The sequence below is a fragment of the Alternaria viburni genome (genome assembly GCF_023758015.1).
Source record: "Alternaria viburni strain BMP 2772 chromosome Unknown scaffold_17, whole genome shotgun sequence".
NCBI classification, from domain to species: domain Eukaryota; kingdom Fungi; phylum Ascomycota; class Dothideomycetes; order Pleosporales; family Pleosporaceae; genus Alternaria; species Alternaria viburni.
Genome location: NW_026055786.1, coordinates 294,204 through 319,510, shown reverse-complemented (window position 1 = coordinate 319,510; position 25,307 = coordinate 294,204). Strand labels below are relative to the sequence as shown.

The 25,307-nt window shown below is 53.6% G+C and overlaps 9 protein-coding genes across 9 annotated transcripts; 5 read left to right on the top strand and 4 right to left on the bottom strand.

Moving 5' to 3' along the window:
• Window positions 1-613: 613 nt before the first annotated feature.
• Window positions 614-3,301, top strand: J4E79_007711 (uncharacterized protein; the record flags this gene model as incomplete). Its single annotated transcript, XM_049356574.1, has 1 exon — window positions 614-3,301. The coding sequence occupies one exon, from the start codon at window positions 614-616 to the stop codon at window positions 3,299-3,301; it is 2,688 nt and encodes an 895-aa protein (XP_049208921.1).
• A 419-nt stretch (window positions 3,302-3,720) lies between these two features.
• On the bottom strand, window positions 3,721-5,058 carry J4E79_007710 (uncharacterized protein; the record flags this gene model as incomplete). Its single annotated transcript, XM_049356573.1, has 3 exons — window positions 3,721-4,591; window positions 4,654-4,936; window positions 4,989-5,058. 3 exons carry the CDS (start codon window positions 5,056-5,058, stop codon window positions 3,721-3,723), a joined length of 1,224 nt encoding a protein of 407 aa, XP_049208920.1.
• Window positions 5,059-7,071: 2,013 nt separating this feature from the next.
• J4E79_007709 (uncharacterized protein) lies at window positions 7,072-9,195 on the bottom strand (the record flags this gene model as incomplete). The annotated part of the gene is made up of 1 exon (XM_049356572.1): window positions 7,072-9,195. The coding sequence occupies one exon, from the start codon at window positions 9,193-9,195 to the stop codon at window positions 7,072-7,074; it is 2,124 nt and encodes a 707-aa protein (XP_049208919.1).
• Window positions 9,196-9,497: 302 nt separating this feature from the next.
• GPI3 (Phosphatidylinositol N-acetylglucosaminyltransferase gpi3 subunit) lies at window positions 9,498-11,193 on the top strand (the record flags this gene model as incomplete). The annotated part of the gene is made up of 4 exons (XM_049356571.1): window positions 9,498-9,546; window positions 9,598-9,632; window positions 9,683-10,071; window positions 10,125-11,193. The coding sequence occupies 4 exons, from the start codon at window positions 9,498-9,500 to the stop codon at window positions 11,191-11,193; spliced, it is 1,542 nt and encodes a 513-aa protein (XP_049208918.1).
• Window positions 11,194-11,488: 295 nt separating this feature from the next.
• J4E79_007707 (uncharacterized protein) lies at window positions 11,489-12,301 on the bottom strand (the record flags this gene model as incomplete). Its single annotated transcript, XM_049356570.1, has 2 exons — window positions 11,489-12,054; window positions 12,118-12,301. The coding sequence occupies 2 exons, from the start codon at window positions 12,299-12,301 to the stop codon at window positions 11,489-11,491; spliced, it is 750 nt and encodes a 249-aa protein (XP_049208917.1).
• Window positions 12,302-15,197: 2,896 nt separating this feature from the next.
• J4E79_007706 (uncharacterized protein) lies at window positions 15,198-17,586 on the bottom strand (the record flags this gene model as incomplete). The annotated part of the gene is made up of 4 exons (XM_049356569.1): window positions 15,198-16,298; window positions 16,346-17,190; window positions 17,242-17,409; window positions 17,460-17,586. The coding sequence occupies 4 exons, from the start codon at window positions 17,584-17,586 to the stop codon at window positions 15,198-15,200; spliced, it is 2,241 nt and encodes a 746-aa protein (XP_049208916.1).
• Window positions 17,587-17,909: 323 nt separating this feature from the next.
• J4E79_007705 (uncharacterized protein) lies at window positions 17,910-21,536 on the top strand (the record flags this gene model as incomplete). Its single annotated transcript, XM_049356568.1, has 2 exons — window positions 17,910-20,672; window positions 20,721-21,536. The coding sequence occupies 2 exons, from the start codon at window positions 17,910-17,912 to the stop codon at window positions 21,534-21,536; spliced, it is 3,579 nt and encodes a 1,192-aa protein (XP_049208915.1).
• A 326-nt stretch (window positions 21,537-21,862) lies between these two features.
• Window positions 21,863-22,461, top strand: J4E79_007704 (uncharacterized protein; the record flags this gene model as incomplete). Its single annotated transcript, XM_049356567.1, has 4 exons — window positions 21,863-21,877; window positions 21,933-22,067; window positions 22,120-22,187; window positions 22,269-22,461. 4 exons carry the CDS (start codon window positions 21,863-21,865, stop codon window positions 22,459-22,461), a joined length of 411 nt encoding a protein of 136 aa, XP_049208914.1.
• Window positions 22,462-23,742: 1,281 nt separating this feature from the next.
• On the top strand, window positions 23,743-25,286 carry J4E79_007703 (uncharacterized protein; the record flags this gene model as incomplete). The annotated part of the gene is made up of 3 exons (XM_049356566.1): window positions 23,743-24,111; window positions 24,184-24,514; window positions 24,580-25,286. 3 exons carry the CDS (start codon window positions 23,743-23,745, stop codon window positions 25,284-25,286), a joined length of 1,407 nt encoding a protein of 468 aa, XP_049208913.1.
• Window positions 25,287-25,307: the final 21 nt, after the last annotated feature.

Sequence of the window (25,307 nt, the reverse complement as noted above, 5' to 3'; positions counted from 1 at the left end):
TAGTTCCAATTCTCTCAGCTGCATACAAGAAAAACAATCACTAACAGCACGAACCACAATGTAGATTCAACCTGGAAGACATTGACGCAAATCCGATAACCTGGTATCATGGAGCTGAAGACTTCGATACACCGTTGGGAACTGCGAGCGAGACTGCTCTGGCTGCCAACCGGTATAGGCACAACATCGATTTTAGGTCGTTTCCTGGCTTTATGCATTATACTTTCAACATTCAGACTGGAATACAGATGAAAACTATGGAATGGCTGTTGAAATGAGCTATCTGTTAATTTTAGTAGCACGACTACACGTAGTTTTGGTGTAGTTCTGCGGACGTATACTTTCCGAGAACGATATATGCTGTGCCGTTGGCTCTTTCCCCGGCGATAGAAGGAACTTGGGAAGCGTTAAGCGTGAGCCCTGCGAAAACGTTACATATATGGGACAAGTTCACGGGTGTCAGCATGCTTACAAGCGCGGGACTTAAGTATTATTTAATCACGTGATAGCGCGCCGTAATTTACCGAACTTGGGAAGGCGCGTCGCGCTCGCCACCATCAACACCGTACACTTTCCTACCCCACGGCATGCCATCCCTCCAGCATCCGAACCCATGAAGCCTTTCCGGCCTCTTACCCTCGCTCGCCCTCGCTCAGAGACTGGCGAGCCATTGAAGAAGAAACCTAGAGTCTCGTCCAACGCGCTTTCCGCCGGCAGTCGCCAACCGCTCAACACGCTGAACGCCCCCGCACCGGCCCAATTCCTGCCCCCGGGTCTCGAAGGAAACTATTACACGGTGCTATGGCGGAAATATACAACTAAGAAGAACAAGACATGGGACGGTGATGGTGTGCTTGCCGTCACAGGCGGCTATGCAACGCTCACGGACAGCGAAACAGGAAAAGAATTGGGGAAAGGAGCATGCACTCGACCGCTGCTGCCAGGCTCCGCGCTATCCATCTGTGGCAAGGAGCTGGAGGTTGAGGCGTCCATTGACAAGGCGGATTACCTTGCCGGGCGCATGTTCCTGGGCACGGCTGCAGCTGCGCCTGTAGATCAGTCGAAGCGCGAGGAATCAGGGTACAAGCCTCTTTCGTCGGCCAAGTCGAAAGCAAACAAGAGAAAAGATACTGGTGACGATGGTGTGGATCTGCCAGACTACAAGCCCTCAGCTCAGCGGAAGCAGCAGTTCAAGGCGCCTCTATTGTCAAATACCGTCATGCCTCAACGAAACCCATCGATCCCACAACCACGCCATGATCCGAACGCACCGAACGCTCTAGTCATGAAGCGGCCGAAGTCATGCCCGAAAGATAAGCAGATAGTCGACGTGGTCGTTGATCCGGTCCTCAGCAAGCATCTGCGCGAACATCAACGTGAGGGCGTGCAGTTCCTATACGAGTGTGTAATGGGTATGCGATGCGAGGGCGAAGGCGCGATCATGGCGGACGAGATGGGTCTGGGCAAGACACTGCAGACAATCACACTGCTCTGGACACTGATGAAGCAGAACCCGATACACAATGCCTCGCCAGTCATCAAGAAAGCCCTCATCGTATGCCCCGCCGGCCTGGTCGACAACTGGAAGCGAGAATTCCGGAAGTGGCTGGGCAATGAGAGAATTGGCGTCTACGTGCTAGATGCAAAGAACAAGAAGATTGCCAACTTCACAAAGGGCAAAGCCTACAACATCATGATCGTCGGATACGAGATGCTGCGTGTTATGCAAGAGGAAATGAAGCAAGGGACTGTCGATATCGTCATTGCAGATGAGGGCCACAGGCTGAAGACTGCTAACAACAAGGCCATGCAGGCGATCCAGTCTCTCAACACCGAGCGGCGGATCATCTTATCGGGCACGCCCCTGCAGAACGACCTGGGCGAGTTCTTCACTGCGATTGACTTCGTCAATCCTGGCCTACTGGGGCAACGATCAGCCTTCAAGCGATCCTTCGAAGTGCCCATTGTGCGCAGCCGTCAGCCAGATGCAAGTGAAGCAGAGCTCGAAAAGGGCGAGGCACGATGGAAGGAGCTCGTATCCCTCACCAGTCAATTCATGATTCGCCGTACAGCAGAAGTGCTTGCAAAGTACCTCCCACCGAAGACTGAGCACATTGTCTTCTGCAGGCCGACCAAAGGACAAGCAGAGGCTTATCGCGCCATACTGGGCTCACCAACATTCAGAATAGCGTTAGGAAGTACAGATATTGCGCTACAGCTCATCAACGTGCTGAAGAAGGTCTGCAACAGCCCTTCGCTACTCAAATCATCGAAAGATAACGACGATACGCCATCGGAGATGCTGCAATCGCTTCTCCCACTGATACCGCCCAAGATCCTCAGCTCAAGTGCTTCGAGTGCGAAGCTGCGACTGCTCGACAGCCTTGTTCATCGGATCTATACCACCACTGAGGAGAAGATCGTCATTGTTTCGAATTACACTACAACACTGGACATGATCGAGCGACTCTTGGTGTCCTTGTCGTACACCTACCTCCGTCTCGATGGCAGCACACCAGCCACCAAACGCCAAGCACTTGTGGAGAAGTTCAACAAGACCCCAAAGACCACATCGTTCGCCTTCCTACTATCTGCGAAATCCGGAGGAGTCGGTCTTAACCTTATCGGTGCATCGCGCATTGTACTCTTTGACATCGACTGGAACCCCGCTACCGATCTGCAAGCCATGGCACGTATCCACCGCGACGGCCAGAAGTTGCCATGCAAGGTATACAGATTCCTCATTCAAGGTGGCCTAGACGAGAAGATCTACCAGCGCCAAGTCATGAAAATGGGTCTCGCAAACGCCGTCGTGGACAACAAAGCCTCTGCATCCTCCTTCTCCCAAGAAGAACTCCGCGATCTCTTCCGTCTCGACGAGCGCGAAGGCTGTCAGACCCACGATATTCTCGGCTGCACATGCGATTGCAAGGGCTCACCAGAAGTCAAAATCGAGGCGGCGGAAGAAGAAGACGATGAGGCCAACAAAGACGACATCGAAGATTCGGACGAAGACCTCTACCCCACCCTTACGAAAGCAAGTGAGGTCAATATCGAAGAGCAAGAAGCTAAGATTAAGGCTAGACGCGCGGCCAAACAACCCAAATTGAGGATGTTGATGGAGTACCGACATATTGATACTCAGATCCTTAAGGGAATGAAGAAGAGTGACGGAGAGGAGAATGAAGAGGATGGGGTTGTGGATGATATGGCGGCGGCAATTGATGATGATGTGTTTCTCGATGTGCTGAAGGAGTCGGAGTGTAACGTCGGTTTCTTGCTGACGAAGTCGACATCTTGAGTGGGGATTCCATGTGGTATGAGGGGGAAGAGCTCAAGTGTTTCAATAGAGCGTATATGCATAGCGACGGAGTTTTGGGCATGGTAGCATGGCTGGGTGACTCAATGGCTCTAGTCTTGGAAGAGTCTCGTGTCTAATGCACAGAGGCTGTGCCTTCAAATTACGAATACGTTCCATTCTCGCACATAAGAAAATGGCTCTCAAACTTGAAAGACAAATGCAAGATCTACAATAATCATAAAGATCTCACGAGATCAAAGTTGTAAACAGCAAGACGATAATATTTACTATGTGGAAAATAAAAGGCACCGGGCTACCAGCCCACAAAGGCATCAGCCGCATATCTCAGCGATGCCATGGTATCTCTCCGACTGACACTCTCGTCAATTCCTTCTTAGCCAAGCCAAGCCATCCACGGCTTAAACACCAGCCTGCTGCGCGAAACCCAGTCTAGGACCCGAACTACCCATCTCATGAACAATGTACTTGCTCTTAAGGAAGATATCACCAAAGATGCTGAAGCCAATACCGTCATCAGTCTGAATACCACCAAAGCAAGCACCGGTACCATCATCAAGAGGAGCATAGTTGACGTATTTACCGGGAACAGTCTGCTTGACGCCACCGACGGTGATTGAGAAATCGGGGAGGGTAGCAGTGCAAGGGAAGATGTAACCGCCCTGAGTAGCATCGTTCTTTGCGCCGGAGACCTTGGCGTAGTAGGCCTTGACGATGGCGGGGTCGGTGTAGATGAGGGTTGTGCCGGTGTCGAGGATACCGGAGACGGACTTGGTGGTGGTGGTGGTGCCGACGCTGTAGGCGGAGGCGCTGAAGCCCCAGAAACCTTGGCTGTCGTCGGCGGCGACGTAGGTGATGGGGCCCGTGTACTTGCTCTTGTCGATGTAGCCGAAGTCGTAGGTGCCGGCGGCGTGGTACTTGAGTTGGACGGCGAAGAGGGGCGACGCGAGCTGCGACTTGACGGTATCGAAGAAGGTCTTTTGTTGCTGGGGTTGCACTGTGTTGATGGTGGACATGGCCAGGCCGAGCAGACCGTCCGTGTCGACGTCTTGTGAGAATTGCGCGGAGACGGAGGTGGCAGCCTCGACGGCTTGACTCGTGGCTGTCACGCCACCAACAGTGACCTTGTCGGCGTAGACCTTGCCTGAGGCACCAGAGCCATCGCCGTAGGAGATCTTCCAGGAGTAGCCGCTCTTGACCTTGGAGGCATCGACCTTGTAGTAGTCGTGGCCGGCGGTCTGGGAGCTGGCTTGGAGAGACGAGAAGACCCACCTGTGGTTACATTAGATGTGGGTCTTATATGGGGATAGGCATTTCGCCCCATCGTGACTTACAGATCAGCGCTTCCGGTATCGAAGTCAAGGTGGACAGTGGTGCTGCCAATGGTGACCGGGCTCAGGTATGCCGAGTCATATGCGTCATTGGGAGCGGCAGGCACTGATCCACTGGCAGCAGCAGCGGCGACAACAGTGTTGCTGGCCCGGTTCTGTGCAGCCTCAACAAGACTTTGAGGAACAGCCTTGCCGTGCTTGCGAAGAGCCTTGATCTTCTGCTCGGGTCCGTTCTTCAGGTAGGTAGAGCGAGGAACTTGCTCGACCGAGAAGGAGTTTCCCTTGTCTGTAATCACGTGTTAGATTGGACCTTCTCATTAAAGCAGTGTTTGACATACGCAGAACAGGAGTGGCAACAACAGTGCTGGCAAAAGCGAGCGCCGCCGTGAGGTGGGCGAATGAAGGCATGATAACGATGGACTATCTGATACGGCAGAAGAGCGAGGGGTGAAAGGCCAGTGGTAGCTGAAGCCTGTATGAGAGGCTTGAAGAGAAGACGAAGCCGGTACAGAAGCAATAGAGGCGAGGAGATGCCTTGGCTTTATACCAAGCAATGCCAACAAGGCGCGGCATAAAGTCTTGTCCATGACGATGATGTGCTCGTTACCCTGTTCGATCTGTCTACGCCGCCCTCTATTGGCATCGTAGGCGTAGTGTAGGATCATAGTGGGGTAAACGATCAACATTGAAATTAGATCCCGCAACCACTCATGGTAACGAGTCCTATCTTGGCAGGTCGATCATGCTCGCAAGGCGGTGGCGCCGCGTTTCATACATTTACCTGCTACATTGAGACTTGGCGTCGGTCACGCAAGTGCATGCGGAGCCGGGTGTTGGTAGAAGGGCGCTTGGGATAGGCGACGGCCCTTGTAGATCGGATATTGCGACTGAAGTGACCATCTTGCGCGAGTGTAGGACCGAATGCGTGGCGGCGTGTCCGTAGTACTACATTGTGTAATTGCAGGCTGTGAGGTTCCGCAGGCGTAGCAACGGCGGGACCGAGGTATGTTTCGAAGAATGTGGCAAGTTAATAGTACTGTACCGAATCTTCATGGCTATTGGTGACTGCTGGAATGAAAGTTGCCATAGTATAGCGTCCCTTGTTCGCTAAGGGGCGGGTTAGTGCTTCCCCAGTGTTGTGTAGTGCGTGTGCCTGCCAGTCAAGCTTCGAAGCGCGCTACCAAGCATGCCACTTTCACGCTTGGCGCTATCATGCTGCAGGGAGCGGGACAGCCACAGCCGTTTGAAACACGGCCTGGAGACGGCCTGAGGTGTGTTGGTCATGCAAACACGGACATCCGTCAATAACGTCAATGTCGTCAACGTGTGTCCATGCTCCGTCCCCGTGGCTGCATGGCTGTCGTTCGCCTGTTGACATATGCTTTGGTATCGATAGTCGCATGCAAACGTGCCGTAGTACCATGGATAGCTCGCGATCAGCAGGCCAACTGCCGGCGAACAGCGCAGTCACATCTGCCCTTGCGCCCGATGTCCAGCCTCCAGAAACTCGCCGAGTCGTCCAGCCGATCGGTAGCTGTTAACGCATGATTAATTAACAGCGTAACTTAGCAAACAAGGCGATAAGAGCGGCGGCGGACTGCATTAGGTAGGTGGCGATGGGTGGTGTGGTTGAAGGGCGGGCGTCTGCAGACGGCACATGGGAGAGGTCGAGTGTAGGCCCGGCCCTAGTGGACCTTCCCGCATGGCCTAACTAACCCTTTCATGTCGCAAAGACACATGCCACGACCAATCATACTCATGGGGCACTTTTGCCCACAGAATCGCGAATCTCGAGCTCGGCCAATTGCGCATCACAAGGCCGCTTGCGCTTCCAACCTGCCAATTCAGGACGTGATCCGCAACATTCCAAGCACACTACACCGCGGAGGAGGATGGTATCAAGCACCATCAAGCTTGGTCACGCATGCCGAGGAGAATGCTTAGCACCACACTTTGCGAGTTGGCGCTCCCCCAGGCTGGACTGCGGAATGTTGTTCATGTCCTATCAACGTTGGAGATACTCTGCTATGCCGATGCTCGGGGGTTTAGAGTTTCTTATCACCTGCCCATTGCGATGCAAAGTCGTTGCTGGCGCATGTCACTCCACGCCATCTGTCGATCGTAGAGGATGGTATCAAGCAAAGCCAAGCTGCTTGAGGAAGCTTGGTACACGCAGGCACAGAAATTCTCCGATACTAGCTGTGGATTGGGTATCTGGAAAAGGAAAGAAAAGTTGGCGGCTGCCTTATCTTCGAAGCAAACTTGTTGCGGTCAACAACATGCATTTCGCCGCAAATCAAGACCAGACCCCAGTCTGAGTCTAAGTCCAAGTATGAATCTGAGTCTGAGTGAGACTGAACCTGAGTTCCAAGTTTGAGTCTGAGTCTGCATCTGATTCAAACGCGCATTCTCCTTGCGAATCTATTCTGCGTCGGCGTTGCCGGTGACAGCACTCTCCAGCTTCTTGAGCGCCGCACGATACGCCTTCTTCTTCCCATCCGCCGTAACAGCACTCTCCTTCCACTCCATCCTCTTAACCTTCTTACCCCCCCTCTTGATCCCATCCCCCTTAGCCACCTGCTTCAAAAACCACGCCGCCTCCGTCTTCGTAAACATCGTCCAAGCCTCACCCGGTTTACCCGCACGCGCCGTCCGGCCCACGCGGTGCACATAACTCGTAATGCTGGTAGGAAGATCGTAGTTGATCACGTGAGTAATATCGGGGATATCCAAACCGCGGGACGCGGCGTCGGAGGCGATGAGAATTTTGGTGGCGCCGGAGCTGAAGGATTTGAGGAGCTTGCGGGAGGCGTCTGCGGTAAGGGCGCGGGTCATGGTTTTGATGTGGGTGGCGAAGAGGGGCATGAGGGCGCTGAGGAGATGCGATAGGCGGGATGCGCTTTCTGTGCTTTTGGTGAAGATGAGGACGCGGCCGGTTTGCTGGGATATGATTGCGCGGCTTTCCGAGTCAGACTCGGAGTCGCTGTCTGAGGATGAAGAGGAGTCTGAGGAGTCTGAGGAGTCTGAAGATGGCTTTGATAATTCCAGTGTGCCCGGGTAAACGTAGTTAAGTAGTACGTATAGCAGGTGCAATGGTTTGTTTGAACCATCGCCCACATGTAATGCGAACTCCTCTAGTGTAGACGGCAGCTCGAACACGTTCTCTTCAGTCTCCATGGGCTGTAGTTCCGTAGTCTCGTCTTGTACGACTACCAACTTCGGTCGCTTCAGCTTGAGAGTGCCTAGCTTCGTAAGGTCCTTTTCCATTGTCGCCGAAAGCACAACTTTGGTGAGTTGCCTCCGGGCAGGCAATGCCATGGACCAGATGGAGTTGGCGTCGCGCTCCCGCTTTCGTATCCGCTCTTGGGCGTTCATGAAGTCCACCCGAGTCTCACCGTGAAGGGCGTCCATGAGCACGGTCGCCCAGCCCTGGAAGTTTTGGTTCAAAAGCTGGTCAGCCTCATCGATGACGAGCCAGCGCACGCTGTTCAGCAGAAAGCCTGTTGTGTGCTCGATGTGCTCGACCAATCGACCCGGAGTGCAGATGAGTATGTCCACGCCCGAATCATACTGTGGAACGTGATCCAGAGGCATGGCTCTCAAGTCATCGTACAACCCTCCTCGCTCCATGAAGCCTGTCTGATATTGTCGAGAAGCCTTCTCCTGCAGCTCATGTGCTCTCCTCGGGTCGTATTGCGGTCGCATCTTGACGAGCTGCTTCTGCTCTGTCGCAAACGCGACATTGCCCAACGCTGTTCCTACTTTGATCTTTGTTCCAGCGCACAGGTCCTCGGCGACTTGTAGGGCTTGGTTGACGAGCTGCCGGCTTGGTACTACGACGATTGCGGATAGGACAGGTACGGTACGGTCTTTGAGCGCTTCGATAACAGGGAGTAGATATGCTAGCGTCTTTCCAGAACCAGTCTTTGCCGACACACATATATCGCCCAAGTGTTGGTCAAAGCCGGGATGTAGCAGAGGTAGCAACGCAGTCTGTACCGCCAAAGCGTCCTTGAAGCCTTGTTTTTCCAGCTTCTTGACATACTGGGAATCTACACCCAATTCGGCGAACGGGACTGTTTTCGACGCTTCGACGGTAGTAGGCTGCGCGAGCCAGGTGGGAAGGGTGGAGAAGGTGGGTTCGTAAACGGGCTCGGGAATCGGTGCGGGTTGCGGCATAGGCTCGAGGTCATGAAGCTCTCCTGCCTCTTGCGGATCCTTCGCAGGTTCCTCCTCTGCATTTTGACTCTTGGCTTCAGCTAGCTTCGCTGCCTTTTCGAATTTGGAGAAGACATTCTTGTGCTTCTTCGAAATCTCATCCTCCTCCTCTTTGGCGGTCTCTGCTTCGCGTTTTCTCTTTTTCGGCTTCTTGATGGTCTTTTTTGCCTCTGCTACCGGGCTGGTTTCTGCGGGCTCGGGACTTGAGGCAGCGACTTCTTCATTCGTAGCAATTACAGGGCTGGAGGCCTTTGCGACAACGGGCGCGGGAGGTGAAGGCTGCTTCTTGGCGACAACCGCAGGCGGCACATAACGTCTTTGAAACATGATGTAAGGGATCCTGCGATATTTCGGGTTGCGACAGCTCAAAGTGAAGCCTGGAGGGATCCGCGACCGTTTGCGACAGGCGGATGGTGAGTTTAGAAAATCTATGGACCCTGGAAATTTAGTCGGAGTTCCAGCCACGCCAAACGCCGACAGGTGACGCGCCGAGGCCCTGAGTTCGCGACATTGCAGCTGGGTGCGCTCCCCGCCAAATACACCCATGGTACCTTTCATTTGCGCCCATATGTGAGCGCGATGTATTCTTTTGAGCAGACTCGAGGTGCCAGTCCTCATAATTCGCCATCATGCCGTACAACATCGCTATGGTTAGCGACAACTTCTACCCTCAACCCGGTATGCACCTAGCCGCGTCTTGAGACTCGGCGCAGTACTCATCAATCGTAGGAGGAGTCGAAAGTCACATGTACCAACTGTCCAGCGTAGGTCCCGATCATCAAGCCCCACTGTGCTCACATCTAATAACCCCCAGAAACTAATCGACCGCGGCCACAAAGTAATCGTTATAACACATGCCTACGCGGGCCGAACCGGTGTTCGCTACCTAACGAACGGCCTGAAAGTCTACTACGTTCCCTTCTGGGTCATATACCGCGAAACCACCTTCCCGACCGTCTTCTCTTTCTTTCCCATATTCCGGAACATCGTCATCCGCGAAAATATCGGCATCGTACACGGCCATGCTAGTCTCAGTAGTCTGTGCCACGAGGCGATTCTGCATGCGAGGACTATGGGGCTGAGGACGGTTTTCACGGATCACAGTCTCTTTGGATTTGCTGATGCGGGAAGCATACTTACGAACAAGCTTCTCAAGTTTACCCTGAGTGATGTGGATCATGTCATCTGCGTCAGTCATACTTGGTATGTCTTCACTGGTAATCTTTCCGGGGCTGGCAGCTGCTAACACATTGTAGCAAAGAGAACACCGTCCTTCGAGCCTCGCTAGACCCACTCATGGTCTCTGTCATACCCAACGCGGTTGTTGCAGAGAACTTCCGTCCTCTTTCCCACGATTCGGTCGACCCTACGCACACGAAGAAGGCGCCTGGTCCGCGACAGCCAATGGGCCCTGATGAGATTATCACCGTCATTGTCATACAACGGCTATACTACAACAAGGGCACCGATCTGCTAGTCGCTGCTATACCCCACATCGTTGCTGCGAACCCAAACGTTCGCTTCATCATCGCTGGCAACGGACCAAAGGCTATCGATCTTGAACAGATGATCGAGCGCAATGTGTTGCAAGACAAGGTTCTCATGATCGGTCCGGTCCGCCATGAAGAAGTCAGAGATGTCATGGTACGGGGACACATCTACCTCTGCCCCTCATTAACAGAGGCGTTCGGAACCGTCATTGTGGAAGCTGCATCCTGTGGGCTTTACGTAGTAGCAACCCGAGTCGGAGGTATCCCTGAAGTGCTGCCCACCCACATGGTTGAGTTCGCGGCACCCGAAGAAGACGATCTTGTCGTAGCAACAGGCCGTGCCATCGCCAAACTGCGAGCTGGAAAGGTCAGGACCGAGCTCTTCCATAACCAGGTCAAGCAGATGTACTCCTGGACCGACATTGCGCAGCGAACAGAGAGGGTCTACGACGGCATTAGCGGCGTAATCAGTCACAGCGACTTCTACCAAGGCGCAGGGGCAGCTGGCGCGTGGAGTGCAACACGTGGTCGTGCGGGCGTACAGAGCTTCGCTCTCATCGAGCGGCTGAAGAGATATTTCGGTTGCGGCATCTGGGCCGGCAAGCTCTTCTGCATCTGCGTCATCGTCGACTACCTCATCTACCTCGTTCTGGAAATCTTCGCACCCAGATCACGCATCGACATATGCTATGACTGGCCTAAGAAGGTCATGCAAGCGAAAGGAGAAGTCAACAAGCTGTTCGTACCCGAAATCGACCCTGAAAAGGGAACTTTACTCCGAAAGAGAAGCTCGAGGCATCGAAAGCCGAAGAGAGAGGAACCGGACGATAGTTGAGACACGGCGCAAAGACATCATTTGAAAAGAGCGAGATGATGACGTGCCAACGACTTTTGTGATTTGAATAGTACGATTACTGTTCGCCCAACTATGAGCTATGAACAGAGAATCGCGGAGAATGGTATATGCTAACTACTAATCGAAGCCCGTATCCAGATAGGCTTACTATGCTCTTGCCGGAACGCTGAACCGGGTACTCCCCCATCCCATGCCCCCAACGCCGATGAAAATGCTTTATACAGAAGAAGACGGAAAAGAAAAAAAGAAGAACAATCAGTCAAACCGCCATGACTTAAGCGTAAAACCAGTACTGCGCACTGTACTCGACCGTAAAACTGCCCTCAATCCCACTGCAGTCCTTAGGCGCCATACCACCCGCGGTGTGTATCCGGTAAACCTCGTTGTACGCCCAAGCCGCCTCGCCCTCAGCCGTAACCGTAGCGTTCAACTTGAGCCACGGCACACTACCCAGACCATTCGTTCCCTTGGTCGCAGTCGTGGGCGCAGCACTCTTCGCATTAACAGCACACTCGACACGACCGAAGTCATTCTTGTCTGTCTCGAGCATGAACAGAGGGACGCCTGCGGCGGTGAACTGGTGGTGGCCACTGAGACGCTGGTCTGCCTCTGCGGACGTGGGGATCGCGTAGTTGAGTGCGAGGTCGGTGACTTGGCCGAGGATGTTCACGTTGAGGCGGGCGGCGTCGCAGGTCGCGTTGAAGAGCGTGGCGATTGCGCCGGTGGCTTTGGGGATGGTGGATGCGGAGGAGTCGGCGCACGTGTAGTTTTGGGTGCCCCGGCCGATGGCGATGTGCCGGAGGGATGTGCCTTTTGCGGGGGCGGCGAGGGGGGTGGGTGCTGGGTGGTGTTAGTATATGTTTTTTGTTTGGGATGGTTGGTGGTGGGGATGGAGGGACGTACCAGCAGGAAGAGCAACGTTGGATAGATCACATAGTGAGTCTGTCTTCAACAGCTCCTTGTAGATGACCGCGGGGATGTCTCGCCGAGGGATCAAAGCTGCTATCGAGTCGACGGTCTGGCTGGGAGCGGCGAAGATGGTGGCTGGTGCCAGAGCCAAGACGAGGCTGAGAGTGGTGAAGATCATGTTTGAGGTTGTCGGCTTGTAGTATCTTGGATGGTGATGTAGATTGCCGAGTCGAAGTCTTGGATGCTTGTGTGATGTTCGAACAGAGTGCGACCGTCTCGATGTTTATACCAGAAAACCAAGCGTCGTTCAAGAATCCAGTGTAAGCCTTGCCGCCGGTATGATAGTATTCCGGGAATAGATTGGTTGTTGCTGAGCTATTGTAAGACTCGGAAGCGATGAGATCCGTAAGATGAATAAAACGGTCCAAGCGAAATGAAACAAACGTCAGAAATAAGTCTCAAGGAAAGAAGCCCAAAGGAAAGTACGCGAACGACGACGAAAGCGGGTCTCTTGTAGAGGGAAGTGAGATGTTGTGTTGGTAGTGAGGTGGATATGGGAAACCGTCAACGAGGCCGTGTATGCCATGTTCCTATATACACAACGTACCCATCGCGCTACACTACGAAACGAACCAGTTTTGCGCCATCGCTATCCCTACTCCCAGCGCGTAGTCGCCCGCTCCACAAACAGACTACTCGCGCACAGAGTCTGCGAAGCCGAGCAGCCGTTTACCGCCGTGTCCCACTCGCCCTTCCAGCCACTGCTTTCGCTCGCTTTGCTCACTTAGTCCGCTAATGCAGGCAAGGAAAAGACCCCAAATATAGCTGGCGGGGGTGTGATAGGCTCACAGCGTTCGAAGAGAGATGGGAGGGATGGCAGGTGTGTTGTGGTTCGCTGCTCTGCCGAGCGGCGCCTGGGGGTGGTCAGGACGGCCGCTAGCCGGGTTTGGGGGTTAGTGCTGTAAACGCCCGTGGGGATCGGCTGGCGAGATGGCTATTTTGGGGGTTGCGACGGGAGGGGGTTGGTAATTTGGTAATAGGGTAGAGGGTTAAGGTGCTGATGCGAGATGGAGATGGAGATGGGCAGATCTGTGATCGTCGGGAGGGGTGCTTGATGATGTGCTGATGGGGAGGTGGAGGTTTGGAGTTGGGGCTTTGTTGTAGGTGTGAGTATAGATAGTTGATGATTGATGTTGAAGTGAGACGGATGTCGCCCGCCTTCCTGCGCTGAGTTTGGAAACTTCACGGACACGTCTTGCCAGCGTCAGCAAGACTCGAGTCTGGCAAGTTGGAAATCAGCACGCGATCAGAACCTGCACACCTACTACGGTAGAGTGCAAAAAACCAAGAACCCTCACAAACCACCACAATCAACCGCCCTCTCCACACCCAGTCCTTCCACTTCCCTTCCCTCCTCCCTCTATCTCCTTCTCCCACCCACTACCCGCAGAGCCGCCCGTCCTACACCTAGTCACGCAATCATCAGCTGGCAACGTACCCAAGCTACCACATCCCCCAGTACAACTTCCCTGTACCCACCCGTCGCTGGCATCGCTGGTCGCAAATACCCACCTGCACCTTCCCGCACCGCCAAACCACATGTAGAAGGTACAAACACCGCAAATACTTTCGCATCCACAGAAAAAGACTATTAATATACTCTGCATGCAGCGACGGGTAGGTGAAAGAAATGACAGCTAATATACCTCATCCGGCTACTCACAGGGATAAGGTGGAGGTTGGCCAATGAGAGACCAGAACGGGCCTGGACAGGCCTCCAGCGCTAGAATCCTCGAACGCTATCTCGGCGCTTCGCTATTGGCAGCCAGCGGCCGGCGAACAGGTCTCTGGTTTTCTCGACTGGCATTGTGGATTGGATGCTTGTGTTTGGCTCACTGGCTACTGGCCAGACATACCAATGTCGTGCAGGTGGATTGGCAGATTGTAGGCGGGGATCTTGTTTGACATTCCGCTCTTGCATGGCCGTTTTCCCGGTTTCTGTTCCTCGATACCCATTTCGTTGGATGGCAGTGCTCGAGAGCGGTTCTGCAGGAAGGACCAAGGAAGCTGGAGGATGGAAGCGTGTCGCCATCTGTGTTTCTCTCGATTCATGCTATTCTAGTGGTTTTGCTGCTGGTTGTAGGAACGAGGTGGGAGGAATCGAGATGGAAGGATTATGAAGGGATGGCGTGTCGCCATGTGTTTTTTGAGATGGCCACTCAGATGCCCTGAGGGCAGTACGCTCTCTGCTATACATAACCGCGATACGTCCTTCGCGCTTGCGAATGGTTTGCCACTTTTGCGTTGTTTGGAACGATGTCTTGCTGTTCTTTCCAGTTCTGCCAATCTAGGTCACAGGATAAGGACGAAGAAACCATGGACCTGTATGGACACGGCTTTCCGAGATGATTCGTTGCGCTCGGGTAGCATCTGCCAGCCGCCGGCGGGTGGTCGAGATATCGATGCGCTGCGATATCAAAATGGTTACACAACAGTGGTTTTGACATGTGGTAGGCTCTAGGTCGGCATGTCCAATCTTTGCTAATCAAAGTGTGCTAAGGAATGTCATATGCATATGCTGTACTGGTTCTGCTTTCGTTATGAAGCCTATCAGTAGACTATTTGGAGGATGCTCGACATCGGGTCCATATTGATCGACTGTCACTGTACCTCATGCTACAAGGAATATCAAGTCGAATAAGGCATCTCAGTTCTGTAAAAAGATCCCAGCGCCTATATTCAGATCCAAACCCCCACAGTGATCGCTGATCATCGATCCCTTTCTCGATCGACGTGAGACTTATAGAATTGTTGGAGGAAAGGCTCTTCAAATGGTCGCTTTTGGGTCTCCGAGTACAGCAAAGGCCTATTATGGTCGCTGTGCCATGGACGGGATAGTAGGAACTGGCGACGTTGATAACATCAAATTATTCATCATTATTATCAGTGATAATCCTGATGAATAATTTGATGTATCATCGCCGCCAGTCCCAAGCCCCCAAGGCACATACCACAAATAAGCACCCATTGCCCACCCGAAACCCATCCTAATAATACACCCCATCCCTCACCCCTCAACTAGTCCCATCATCCTCATTATGCCACACCCCGGGGTCCTCAGGCCCAGGAACCGGTCCACCAGGCACACTCGGCCCCGCCACAACCGCCGCGCCCCCAGCAGCCCCCGCCTCAAAGCTAAACAAGAAATAAAACACCATAAAATGCAGCGCAAGCAGGTACCCCGCAAAGATATTCCGACTCGTCCTCGTCTGAAGCACAAATTTAGTAACGCGCAGAACCATGCGTTCAAAGAGGTGCATGCGCTTCATCGCACGCGCGCTCTCGCGGCCCCGGAACGCCGCGAAGGGACTGAGGTTTGACTCGTAGGCTGAGCGGTATTTGGTGTCGACTGTTGACCCACCTGTGCCTCCGGAATCGATGTTGATGGCAGAGGGATTGGGATTTGCGCCGTAGCTCGACGCGCTGGAGGCGGGGCCTCTGTTGACTGCGTTGTAACTGCTCACATATCTCGTTTTTTCGTAGAGGTCTAGGTTGTCTTTTTGTAGCGCACCTATCTCGCTTCGGAGGGAGGAGACGGTTTGGTACGACTTTTGCAGTTCGGCTTCGAGCTCCGAGTTGCGCTTCTTGAAGCGGTCGCGTTGCGCGGTTATCATGGGGAGGATGCCGGAGCCGCCGCCCATGGGTTCACCTCCTCCTCCAGCACGTAGAGAGGCTAGGGTGGGTGCTTGCGACGAGTTGTCGAAGCCGGAGATTATCGAGGAGGTGGGTGATGAGCGGCCTCTTCGTCCTCCGCCAAAGGAGGATTGCGGGTAACGCGATACGTAGGTTCCTGCAACGGACATGCCAGAGGGGTCGAAGGCGTTTGTGGCTTCTTGTTGGACTTTCTCGAGATCGGCTTCTAGTGTCTCGTTGAGTTGGCGGGACTTTTCTAGGTCCATGTTTGTGTTTGAGAGCTCTTCTTGGAGAGCTTCTAGCCTGCTCTGCAGGTCTTGGTGTGAGACGCGCATAACGGTGAGCTCGTTGCTGAGCTTCTTGTTACGAGCGAGCAGGAGCTGTTCCAGTGTTTCGCCTTTGCCCTTGCCGGATGTGGTGTTTTGTGAGAGGGCGATTTCAGTGGCTTCATCGTCGTCGTCGCCTGTTGCGAACTCGATTGACTGCCGCAAATTAGCTTGGACTCAACAGCATTATATGGAGAGCCTACCTTTAGCACTTCCAACTCCTGCTTCACGTTCTCGTAGTCGCCCCATTTCTGCACCTTCTCGCGAAGAGCTTCCTTTTCACTTCGCAGCGACTTGATCTCCCGCTCCAAGCTCCTTGTCTCTGTCTCGAGCCGTGTTCGTTCGGAGTCCTTTTCGAAGCGCGCATTCTCCAGCTTTCGCAGGAGTGATGAGTTCTCGGATCGTAATCGCAGGAAGGCCGGATCGTCTTCAACCGCAACCTGTTGCGTTGGCGCAGATGCAGACTGGGCCAACTCGAGGCGTAGTTGCTCGTTCCGTGCTGTGATTTCTGCCAGTCGGTGGCTTGTTCGCTCGAGCTCTGAGCTGACAATCTCAAGCTCCGCCGCAGTAGCACCGCGACCGCCTTCTTCTTCAGACGCCTCTCCCTGACCAAGTCGCTGTGAGACCTCGTAACTGGCCTTGAGCTCCTTCAACAGTCGGTCCTGGTTCTCGACCTTCTCTTCCAGGCTCTTCTCCTTTGACTCCCAGTTGTCCTGCTTCTCGTTCAGCACAGCCGACCATGACGCTTCCACGTCTTTGATCTTGCTGTCTCGGCTGTCCTCGAGGGCTTTCCGTGCCGTCCGCTCCTCCTCCAACTTCTTGTCTGAATCGTCGAGTTGTGTGGTGAGTTTCGCTACCGTCTTCTGTAGGCGCTCATTCTCAGACGTGAGCTTTGGCACGAGTTCTTCGGAGGTCACAAGCGAGTCGACGGAGGCTTCGAGGAGAGGGTACGGGTCGGGTGCTTCAGAAAGCGGCGAGTAGACTTGGAAGAAGGCAGCCTGTACCGTCTTGGACTGGTTGGATATAAGATCAATGAAGTTCTGGTATGCTGCGAATCTGGCTTAGTAGAGCTCAGTCAGCTGCGCAGGTGGAGGCTTACACTTCAAGAGGCCTTTGATGTCGCTGAGCTTGCTTGCATCGTCGAGTTTCCGAAAGTCTTTGGTCTTCTGCGCGAGGTCCTTCCTTTGGGTGAGAGCGTCTCTTTGGTGTGCGACAAGATCCGAGGCTACCGTGTCGAGCTGCGGAATGAGAGTGGTGAGGTCGATGTCTGGCGCATTGTTAGCCTAGTCGCATCATATGCGTCACGGGAATTCGCACTTCTCCATGCGCCGATCGCCTTTTGGAACTTGTTCCCCTCTTCTTGCTCTTCTTCTGCGACTGGTTCCTGCCTCTCGGCACTGGGTGGAGTCTCGACCCTCTCATCCATATCTACTCCGCCCTCCATGGTTGCGCTTCAGTCTGTATCCGTGTCTGCGAGTGAGACAGACGTGTAATTGGAATCCGAAAGAACCGGGGTTTATTGCGCGCCTGTCGTAGTCTACTCCCGCAAGCCTTCACGGCGCGTTGTGAATCATGGAATGGAGTTGGTTACGTATGCACCCAGCTTGCCGTGAAACCGCGGAAGGTGCGGCGTTGGGCGGCCCTAATTGGTGGACTGCCGCCATGAGAGCTCACCAGGCACCACGAGCGCACATCCAACACGCACCATGCGCGCCTCTTACACTTCGCTGCCATAGCCTGCCATGGCGCATGTGAAGGTTGAGAACAATGGCAGACGCACCTTCCCAACCGCCCGCGACACGGCGCCCGCCCCCGCAAGATGGTCCCTACATCCTCCGCAAGCTCGTCGCAAACCTCCCGCTGTCCGCTGATGGCCCGTCGACCGACGTGCGCATCACGTGTGTAGAGGTGTGGAACGGCAACCTCTATGTTGGCACCTCCGCCGCCGAGATCATCCACTTCGTCCTGCTTCCGCCCGAGACCGACGATCCCTCCGAAGAGCCCACGGCCATCATCGCCTCGCGACTGGAACCGCCCCATAACGACAGCAATGGGCCTGGCGTGCAGCAGATTCTCCTGCTTCCCAAGATCAGCAAGGCCTGCGTGCTGTGCAACAATACCCTCTCCATATACTCGCTACCCGAGCTGAGCCCCGACTCGACTTTCAAGCCGATAGGATGTCTGTGGGTTGGAGGTGTCGACTTGAACGACGACATCGAAGGTTCTGCTGAGGATGGGGTAGTAGTCGTCATCGGCCTCAAGAAGCGCCTGCGACTGGTGCAGATATCCGAGAACTCGCCCCCGAAAGCGATCAAGGCGATTGAATACGGAGGCTGTCTGGTCTCTGTCCGCCGAGACACGTTCTCATGCGCTGCGGATGCGCATTCATATGCCCTGTTGGACGTTGTACATCAGCAGAAGATAGGTCTGTTTCCCATATCTTCCTTGGACCCAGACGCCGGCGACATTGGCGGAGCCGCTGAGCATCTGGCGACCGTGCCAAATGCACCTTCTAGGAGCGTTTCCTCCGCTTCGCATCCACAAGCTCCCGAGGAGCACCGCGGCCATTCTCGAAGTACGAGTTTGAACGTGCTTGGGCTGGGCGGTCCTTCAAGAACAGCCAGCCCACGGGCTCCGGCGCAACGCTATGGATTCGACGTACCACAATCGCTCTCTCGCGACATGTCACCGGCTCCGTCACGCTCGCCTGGCCGAGCCGCTATGGGAGGAGAAGGCGAAAGAGCGTCTAGCCAGTCTCGAGGCGGCGCAACTTCACCCGATAAACCTCTACCACCGGCTCCAACCGAAGAAGAGAGACCACAGCCCGAAGAGCCACTGCTTCCACGACCGCCGCCCTTCATTCCTTTGAGACCCCACGTCGCATCACCAAACCCGAACGAGTTTCTGTTGACAGTCGGCACTACACCTTCCGACCAAGGAGTCGGCATGTTCGTAAACCTCGATGGAGATATGTGCAGAGGTAGCATACAGTTCAGTAGCTATCCTGATGCGATTGCTGTAGACGGCGCGGGCATAGATTTCTCGGCCTCTATGGGTCAAGGCATGAACTCTGAGGAAGGTTACGTCTTGGCAGTTGTACATCGAGAGGCGGAAGGTAGTATTACCTACGGAGTTGAGATTCAGCGATGGGATGTTGATCCTAGTGCTGGAGAAGTTGACAAGCACTGGCTCAACTTCAGCCCACTCGGTCTGCCAGTTCAGACCAAAGGCTCACATATCTCGACGCCTATAGGTATGCGCACTGTAGTGCAGCCTTACGATCTAGTAATTTCGGAAGTAGGCGCGAAACTAACCGTCAGGAAGTTGCAGCTTGCTTCATCAGAGGGAGCAGCGACAGAGTCCAATGAAGTCGAGAAGCGCCAAGCAAATGCGGACCGTGAGTTTGCGGAGCGCCTGTCCAAGTTACAGTCACAGACTGTCGTCTGGGCCGGAGACCAGATATGGTGGACAGTACGAAACCCTTTGGTGACCCGATTGGATTCTCGAATCGAAGCGGCCCAGTATGCGCTCATTGGAGATGCGACACGCATCCAGCCTGACAGAAGAGTCATAGAAACCATCCTAGGCGATATCCGTGGACAAGAGCCGCGCAACGAGTCTGAATACCTTAGTCTCATATACATTCGTCAAAAAGCCTCGCTTATGCTCTTTATGGACGTGGTTCTACGTACCAAAACGAACATCATCATATTCGAAAATGAGAAGCGTATCACCGAACAAGCGCTCATTGAAGGTGAAATAGATCCGCGAGTTGTCTTGAGCCTGATGCCGATTCTCAATCAAGAAGTGGTACAAGGCTCGGACGGCATACAGATCTATGGCGGCATCACAACGCTGGTAGAGCACTTCTTGCAACAGAACGATCTCTCCACCATGCCAACGAATGTCAATGGTCCCTTTGGTGACAATTTGTTGCATTTCGTAAAGCGATATCTCCAATTTTGGAAAAAGCGGAAAGGAATGGCAAGCGTAACAAACGATCCAACCGTGTTCAAGACTGTCGATGCAGCATTGCTTCACATCCTCCTACTTCTAGACCAAGGAAGTCCAAAGGGCACTTCCAGCCCCGGTGCCCATCGAGCAGAGCTTTACGAACTGGTCGATAAGGAAGTAGAGTGCTTCGATCGCGCTGTGGAATTATTAGAACAATTCAAGCGTCTATTCCTGCTCAGTCGTTTGTACCAAGGCAACTGCAAGGCTTCTGTCAAGGCGTCACATGTGCTGGCAACCTGGAAACGGATTCTGGAGGGCGAAGAAGACAAGGGAGGCGAACTTGTAGATGGCGAGCATAAGGTGCGCGACTATCTACGAAAGATTCGCGATCAAGCTCTGGTAGAAGAATATGGCGCATGGCTTGCGAATAGGAATCCAAAGCTGGGTGTTCAAGTCTTTGCGGACGATCAGAGTAGAGTCAAGTTTGATCCTACTCGAGCTGTCGCTCTACTAAGAGACAAGGCGCCAGGCGCTGTCAAAGAGTACCTGGAGTATCTTGTCTTCGGCCAGAAAAAGGTAAGCCCCTCCGCACATTTTTACTCGCTCTACTAACACCAGCCCCAGCACCCCGAGTACGTAAACGAACTCATAGCATTCTACCTCTCCACCGTAATCACCGAGCTCGAAAGCACTTCCTCATCCCGCGCCACCCTCTCCCAAAGCTACGAAACCTACCGCATCCTCGAACCCCCGAAACCAACCTACTTCTCCTTCATAACCGACAACGCCCTCGACGCAGAATGGTGGCACGCCCGCATCCGCCTGTTGCAACTCCTCAGCGAAACCTCGTCCTACGACGTTCACACCGTTCTGTCCCGCCTGCAGCCCTACAGCCAAGAGCTAGTCTCCGAAATGATCATTCTAAACGGCCGGCAAGAGCGGCACGAAGAAGCGCTGAAACTGCTTACGCACGGTTTGGGCGATTACAACACAGCAATAAGCTACTGCCTCTACGGCTACGCCTCTATCCACCGCCGCGCCACCCCCGGCGCACCACCCGTGTCGCACAGCCAGATCCCCACGCGCACAGAACAATCACGCATGTTTGGCCACCTGCTCAGAGAATTTCTCCAGATAGAAGATCTTTCGCAGAGGGTGGAGCGCACCTCTGAACTCTTAGAGCGGTTTGGGGGCTGGCTTGATGTCGCTGATGTGTTGGCGATTGTGCCTGATGAGTGGAGTGTTGATGTTTTTAGCGGGTTTTTGATACAGGCGTTGAGGAAGTTGGTCAGGGATAAGGCGGAGAGTGATGTTGTGAGAGCTTTGAGCGACGCTCAAAACAGTCAGACAAGTAACGAATTAGTGGAGAAGAGGGAGGAGGGAGGGCCGCAGTTTGAGAGGGTGGAAGGAGATCTGGGGAGGAATGATGGGGTTGTGTAGGGTATAGCGTTTAGGTTACAGTCGACTAGATTTAGCTGTGCGAAGCTGGCACGGGTGTTTAAGGAACTACAACCGTATTACAATATATGGCGATTTTGTGTAGTTTGAAGAACTGAGATGATGTTTTGACGCATATTCCTGAAAGCCCACTCAACACCGGCTCGCGCCTGCCTCGCGACGGTCTTGGCATTCTCACACCCGGAGGCACGAGCAACGCCGGAGCATACCTAGGTAGCCACCAACGTCTCTCACTTCTCTTGCTTACTCAACTCAACTTCATTTCGATTTCATCACCCAGACAGCACTCATAATCGCTTGCTTACATCATGCAGCGCCGTATGGTGAGTGCCATCAATTTTTGCATCGTGTTCTCCGATTTGGCGCTAAAGGTGGCAGCTCACGAAAGATGAAGAGGCCTCAGCGCAAAGTGAGGACCTAGAGGTGCGCCGCGAGGATCAAGAGAAGATCAACAAATTCAGTTCTCTGCATCAGAAAGAAGAGCTTCTGGAAGAGGAGCTGAGGGCAAAGATTGTATGATTCAAACCGCCGCATTCGGTCTGCACTCGGTCTAACAACAGCGCAGAAGGAGAAGGAAGACCTGGAGGAGATCTCAGGCGAACTCGAGCTAGTTGATGAAGAGGAGAAAGTACCGTAAGTTCTCTGCGACCAGCTGCAAATCGGCTTCTCATCTTAATATGACCAGAGTATCAATAAGCTGATCACAACCCACAGATACAAAGTCGGGGATTGCTTCGTCTCATTACCCCAACCGCAGGTCCTTGAGCTTCTGAGTTCATCAACAGAGACCATTGACAGCGAGGTAGAAGCTCTCAAGGCCAAGCTAGAAGGTATCCAAGAAGAGATGGGAGAGCTGAAGAAGGCACTCTACGGCCGCTTTGGTCGCAGCATCAACCTCGAGACATAGGCGATGCACACGCTGTAGACTTGCAGCGATAGTTCGCCGACGGAGATACATGCAACAAGAATCGAGAATCAACACACGTCCCAGTCTGAAATCGCATTCCGAGATGGATCGCATTCCGAATCGGCGTTCCATAATTCCTAACGCATACCGTCGGACTTTACTAATCCGCAGACCGAAGACATGGTAGTCTGAGTCAAACGCGCATTCCCTGCCTTGCAAAACGAAAGAAGATAACGTACGTGACTCATTACAGGTCAATTATCAAACAATGCACCGAGTTCCACTTGGAGAGCCGCGCATCGGTAAGTTTGCCGATGCACAATAACGTCTTGTTCCCCGTCGGGCCTCGTAGGGCGCACGCAGCTAAACGGTTACCGTCATGCACTCGTAAGTTAAGCCCCGCCTGCACTGCATGCGGTAACGGCTACGATCGACAAACCAGGTAGACGTGCAGCCACGAAAATTATTGATCAGGGGAATTGTGGCGCCTACTTAAACACCTCGGATGGCTAATCGCAAGTGCGCGGGGTCGCGCAGTATACTACCTAAGGTTCTAGTCTGTTACTGCCCGTTTTCCTTCTCTAACTGCATTCGCAAAGTCATCCGTTCTGTCTTTTTTGGTCCTGAATTGCTCAAGACCAACTTGCGTCATCCCTCCGGGTAATCAATTCAGCATGGAGAGTGCAGATCTGGAACGAACTTATTCCCGGGAACAACAAGGCTTAGGGCCGGGTCATGAGGCCATTACCTCACCAGTCGCTCTTGTCCGCAGTTTTACTTCGAAGAGTCAGAGAAGTACGACGAGTCGACAGAGTTCAAGAAATCGCTGTACGCATAACTTCGTCTTACTGCGATGTTGGGGGTGTGGGTTACTAACGGGTCAACATAGCCGGTGCTATAGAGAGCTCGCGTGCTGCGCGACTGAGGGAACTTGAGAAAGATGCTGGCACATCTGACGATACGGAGAAGGAGGATGCGATTGAGAAAGTTGCGTCGAGAACACCTTCAACGCTGAGTTCGCATGGACGGTCGAATTCACCGTCGCCGGCGTCGAGTGTCCACGATGAGCACACGAGTGAGAGACGGGTTATCCGCTTTGAAGATGGAGACCCTGAGAATCCTAATAACTGGGGTCGCGTGAGTTGAACAATGGAGAAGTGAGCCCAGGAAGGACTAACAAGGATTCCAGTGGAAGAAAATCTACGCCCTCGTCGTTGCTATCATGAGTGGTAAGCCACCCTAATGCCCTCTAACAACGACCCAGCTAAACAACCAAAAGTCATGAACAGCACCATGACCTCCAGTCTAGCAGCCGGAGCCGCAGCCCCAATATCCCGTCATTTCAACCAAACCAATGAGTATGCGCTCATTCTGCCCACCTCAATGTACCTAGTCGGCTACGCATGCGGTCCCATGCTCTGGGGCCCTCTCTCAGAATCCTACGGCCGCAAAGGAACCATGGTAATCTCGTTTGCCTTTTTCACAATCTTCTCTATCGCTTCGGCCATCTCGCCGAACTTCGCTTCGCTCGTCATCTTCAGGTTGTTGGTGGGCGTGGGAGGGAGTTGCGCGATTAGTGTTGTCGGCGGGATATGTGCGGATATCTATCACAATCCTAAGTATCGGGGGAGGAGTATGGCGATTTTCATGGTATGTCGCTCCTATCCCCTTCCTCCTAATGGCCTCTAGCAGAAGGAAGGAAACCTAATCAGAGTATAACAGGCAGCAACAACATTCGGACCCATCCTCGGACCCCCAATATCAGGCTTCATCAGCGTAATATCCTGGAGCTGGGCCTTTTGGATCGGGGTCATACTTGCCGGAGCAACATGGCCGCTGTTCTACTTCTTCGACGAAACATACGGTCCCACGATCCTAAAGCGGCGAGCAAAGCGACTACGCAAGGAAACGGGTAATGAGAATATCATTGCGCCACTTGAATTGGAGAAGACGGATTTGAACCACATCGTCACCGTCATCCTGACTAGGCCACTACGAATGATCTGCTTCGAACCTCTCGTTCTATTCACATGTCTATATCTAAGCTACGCCTGTAAGCCAACCTTCCCCTACCATCCCTGCACAAACCCATCTCCTTACTAACCCCCACCCCCAAAGACGCCATATTCTACATATTCCTACAATCCTACCCCATAATCTTCACCGGCATCTACCACTTCAACGCCGGCGAAACAGGCCTAGCCTTCCTTCCCATCGGCGTCGGCGCCCTCATCTCCGCTGGCATCTACTTGTCGTGGGACTGGTATCTGGCCCGCGCCCAACGCCTCAATCGCCCTTGGTCGCGCAACGAAGAAATGCGAAGGCTGCCTCTCGCTTGCATCGCTGGCCCGTTTTTCGTTATCAGCGCGTTCTGGCTGGGCTGGACGAGTAGAGAGAGCATCCATTGGATTGTGCCCACGCTCGCGGGTATACTGTTTGGAATGGGGTATCTGTGTCTTTTCATGGCTTTACTCAACTATCTAGTCGACGCATACGAAGTCTTCGCTGCGAGTGCGATGGCGGCAGCAAGTTTATCGCGGTCTTCATTTGGGGCTGTGTTGCCTTTTGCTGCGAAGCCGATGTATAGGACTATGGGCGTGGCTTGGGCGACAAGCTTGCTGGGATTCTTCAGTCTAGCGCTGTGTGTTGTGCCGTTTGTGTTTGTGCGGTGGGGTGGGAGGATGAGAGATCGAAGTCAGTTCTGTCAGTATTTGAGGAGGAAGAAGAGGGAAGAGGAGGAGGAGGCGGAGAAGGAGAGGGAGGGGCTGAGGGAGAAGAGGGTTATGGTACAGCCCAATGAGTTCAAGGGGAAGGAGGATGTGTAGGGTATGATTAGTCCGTGCTGC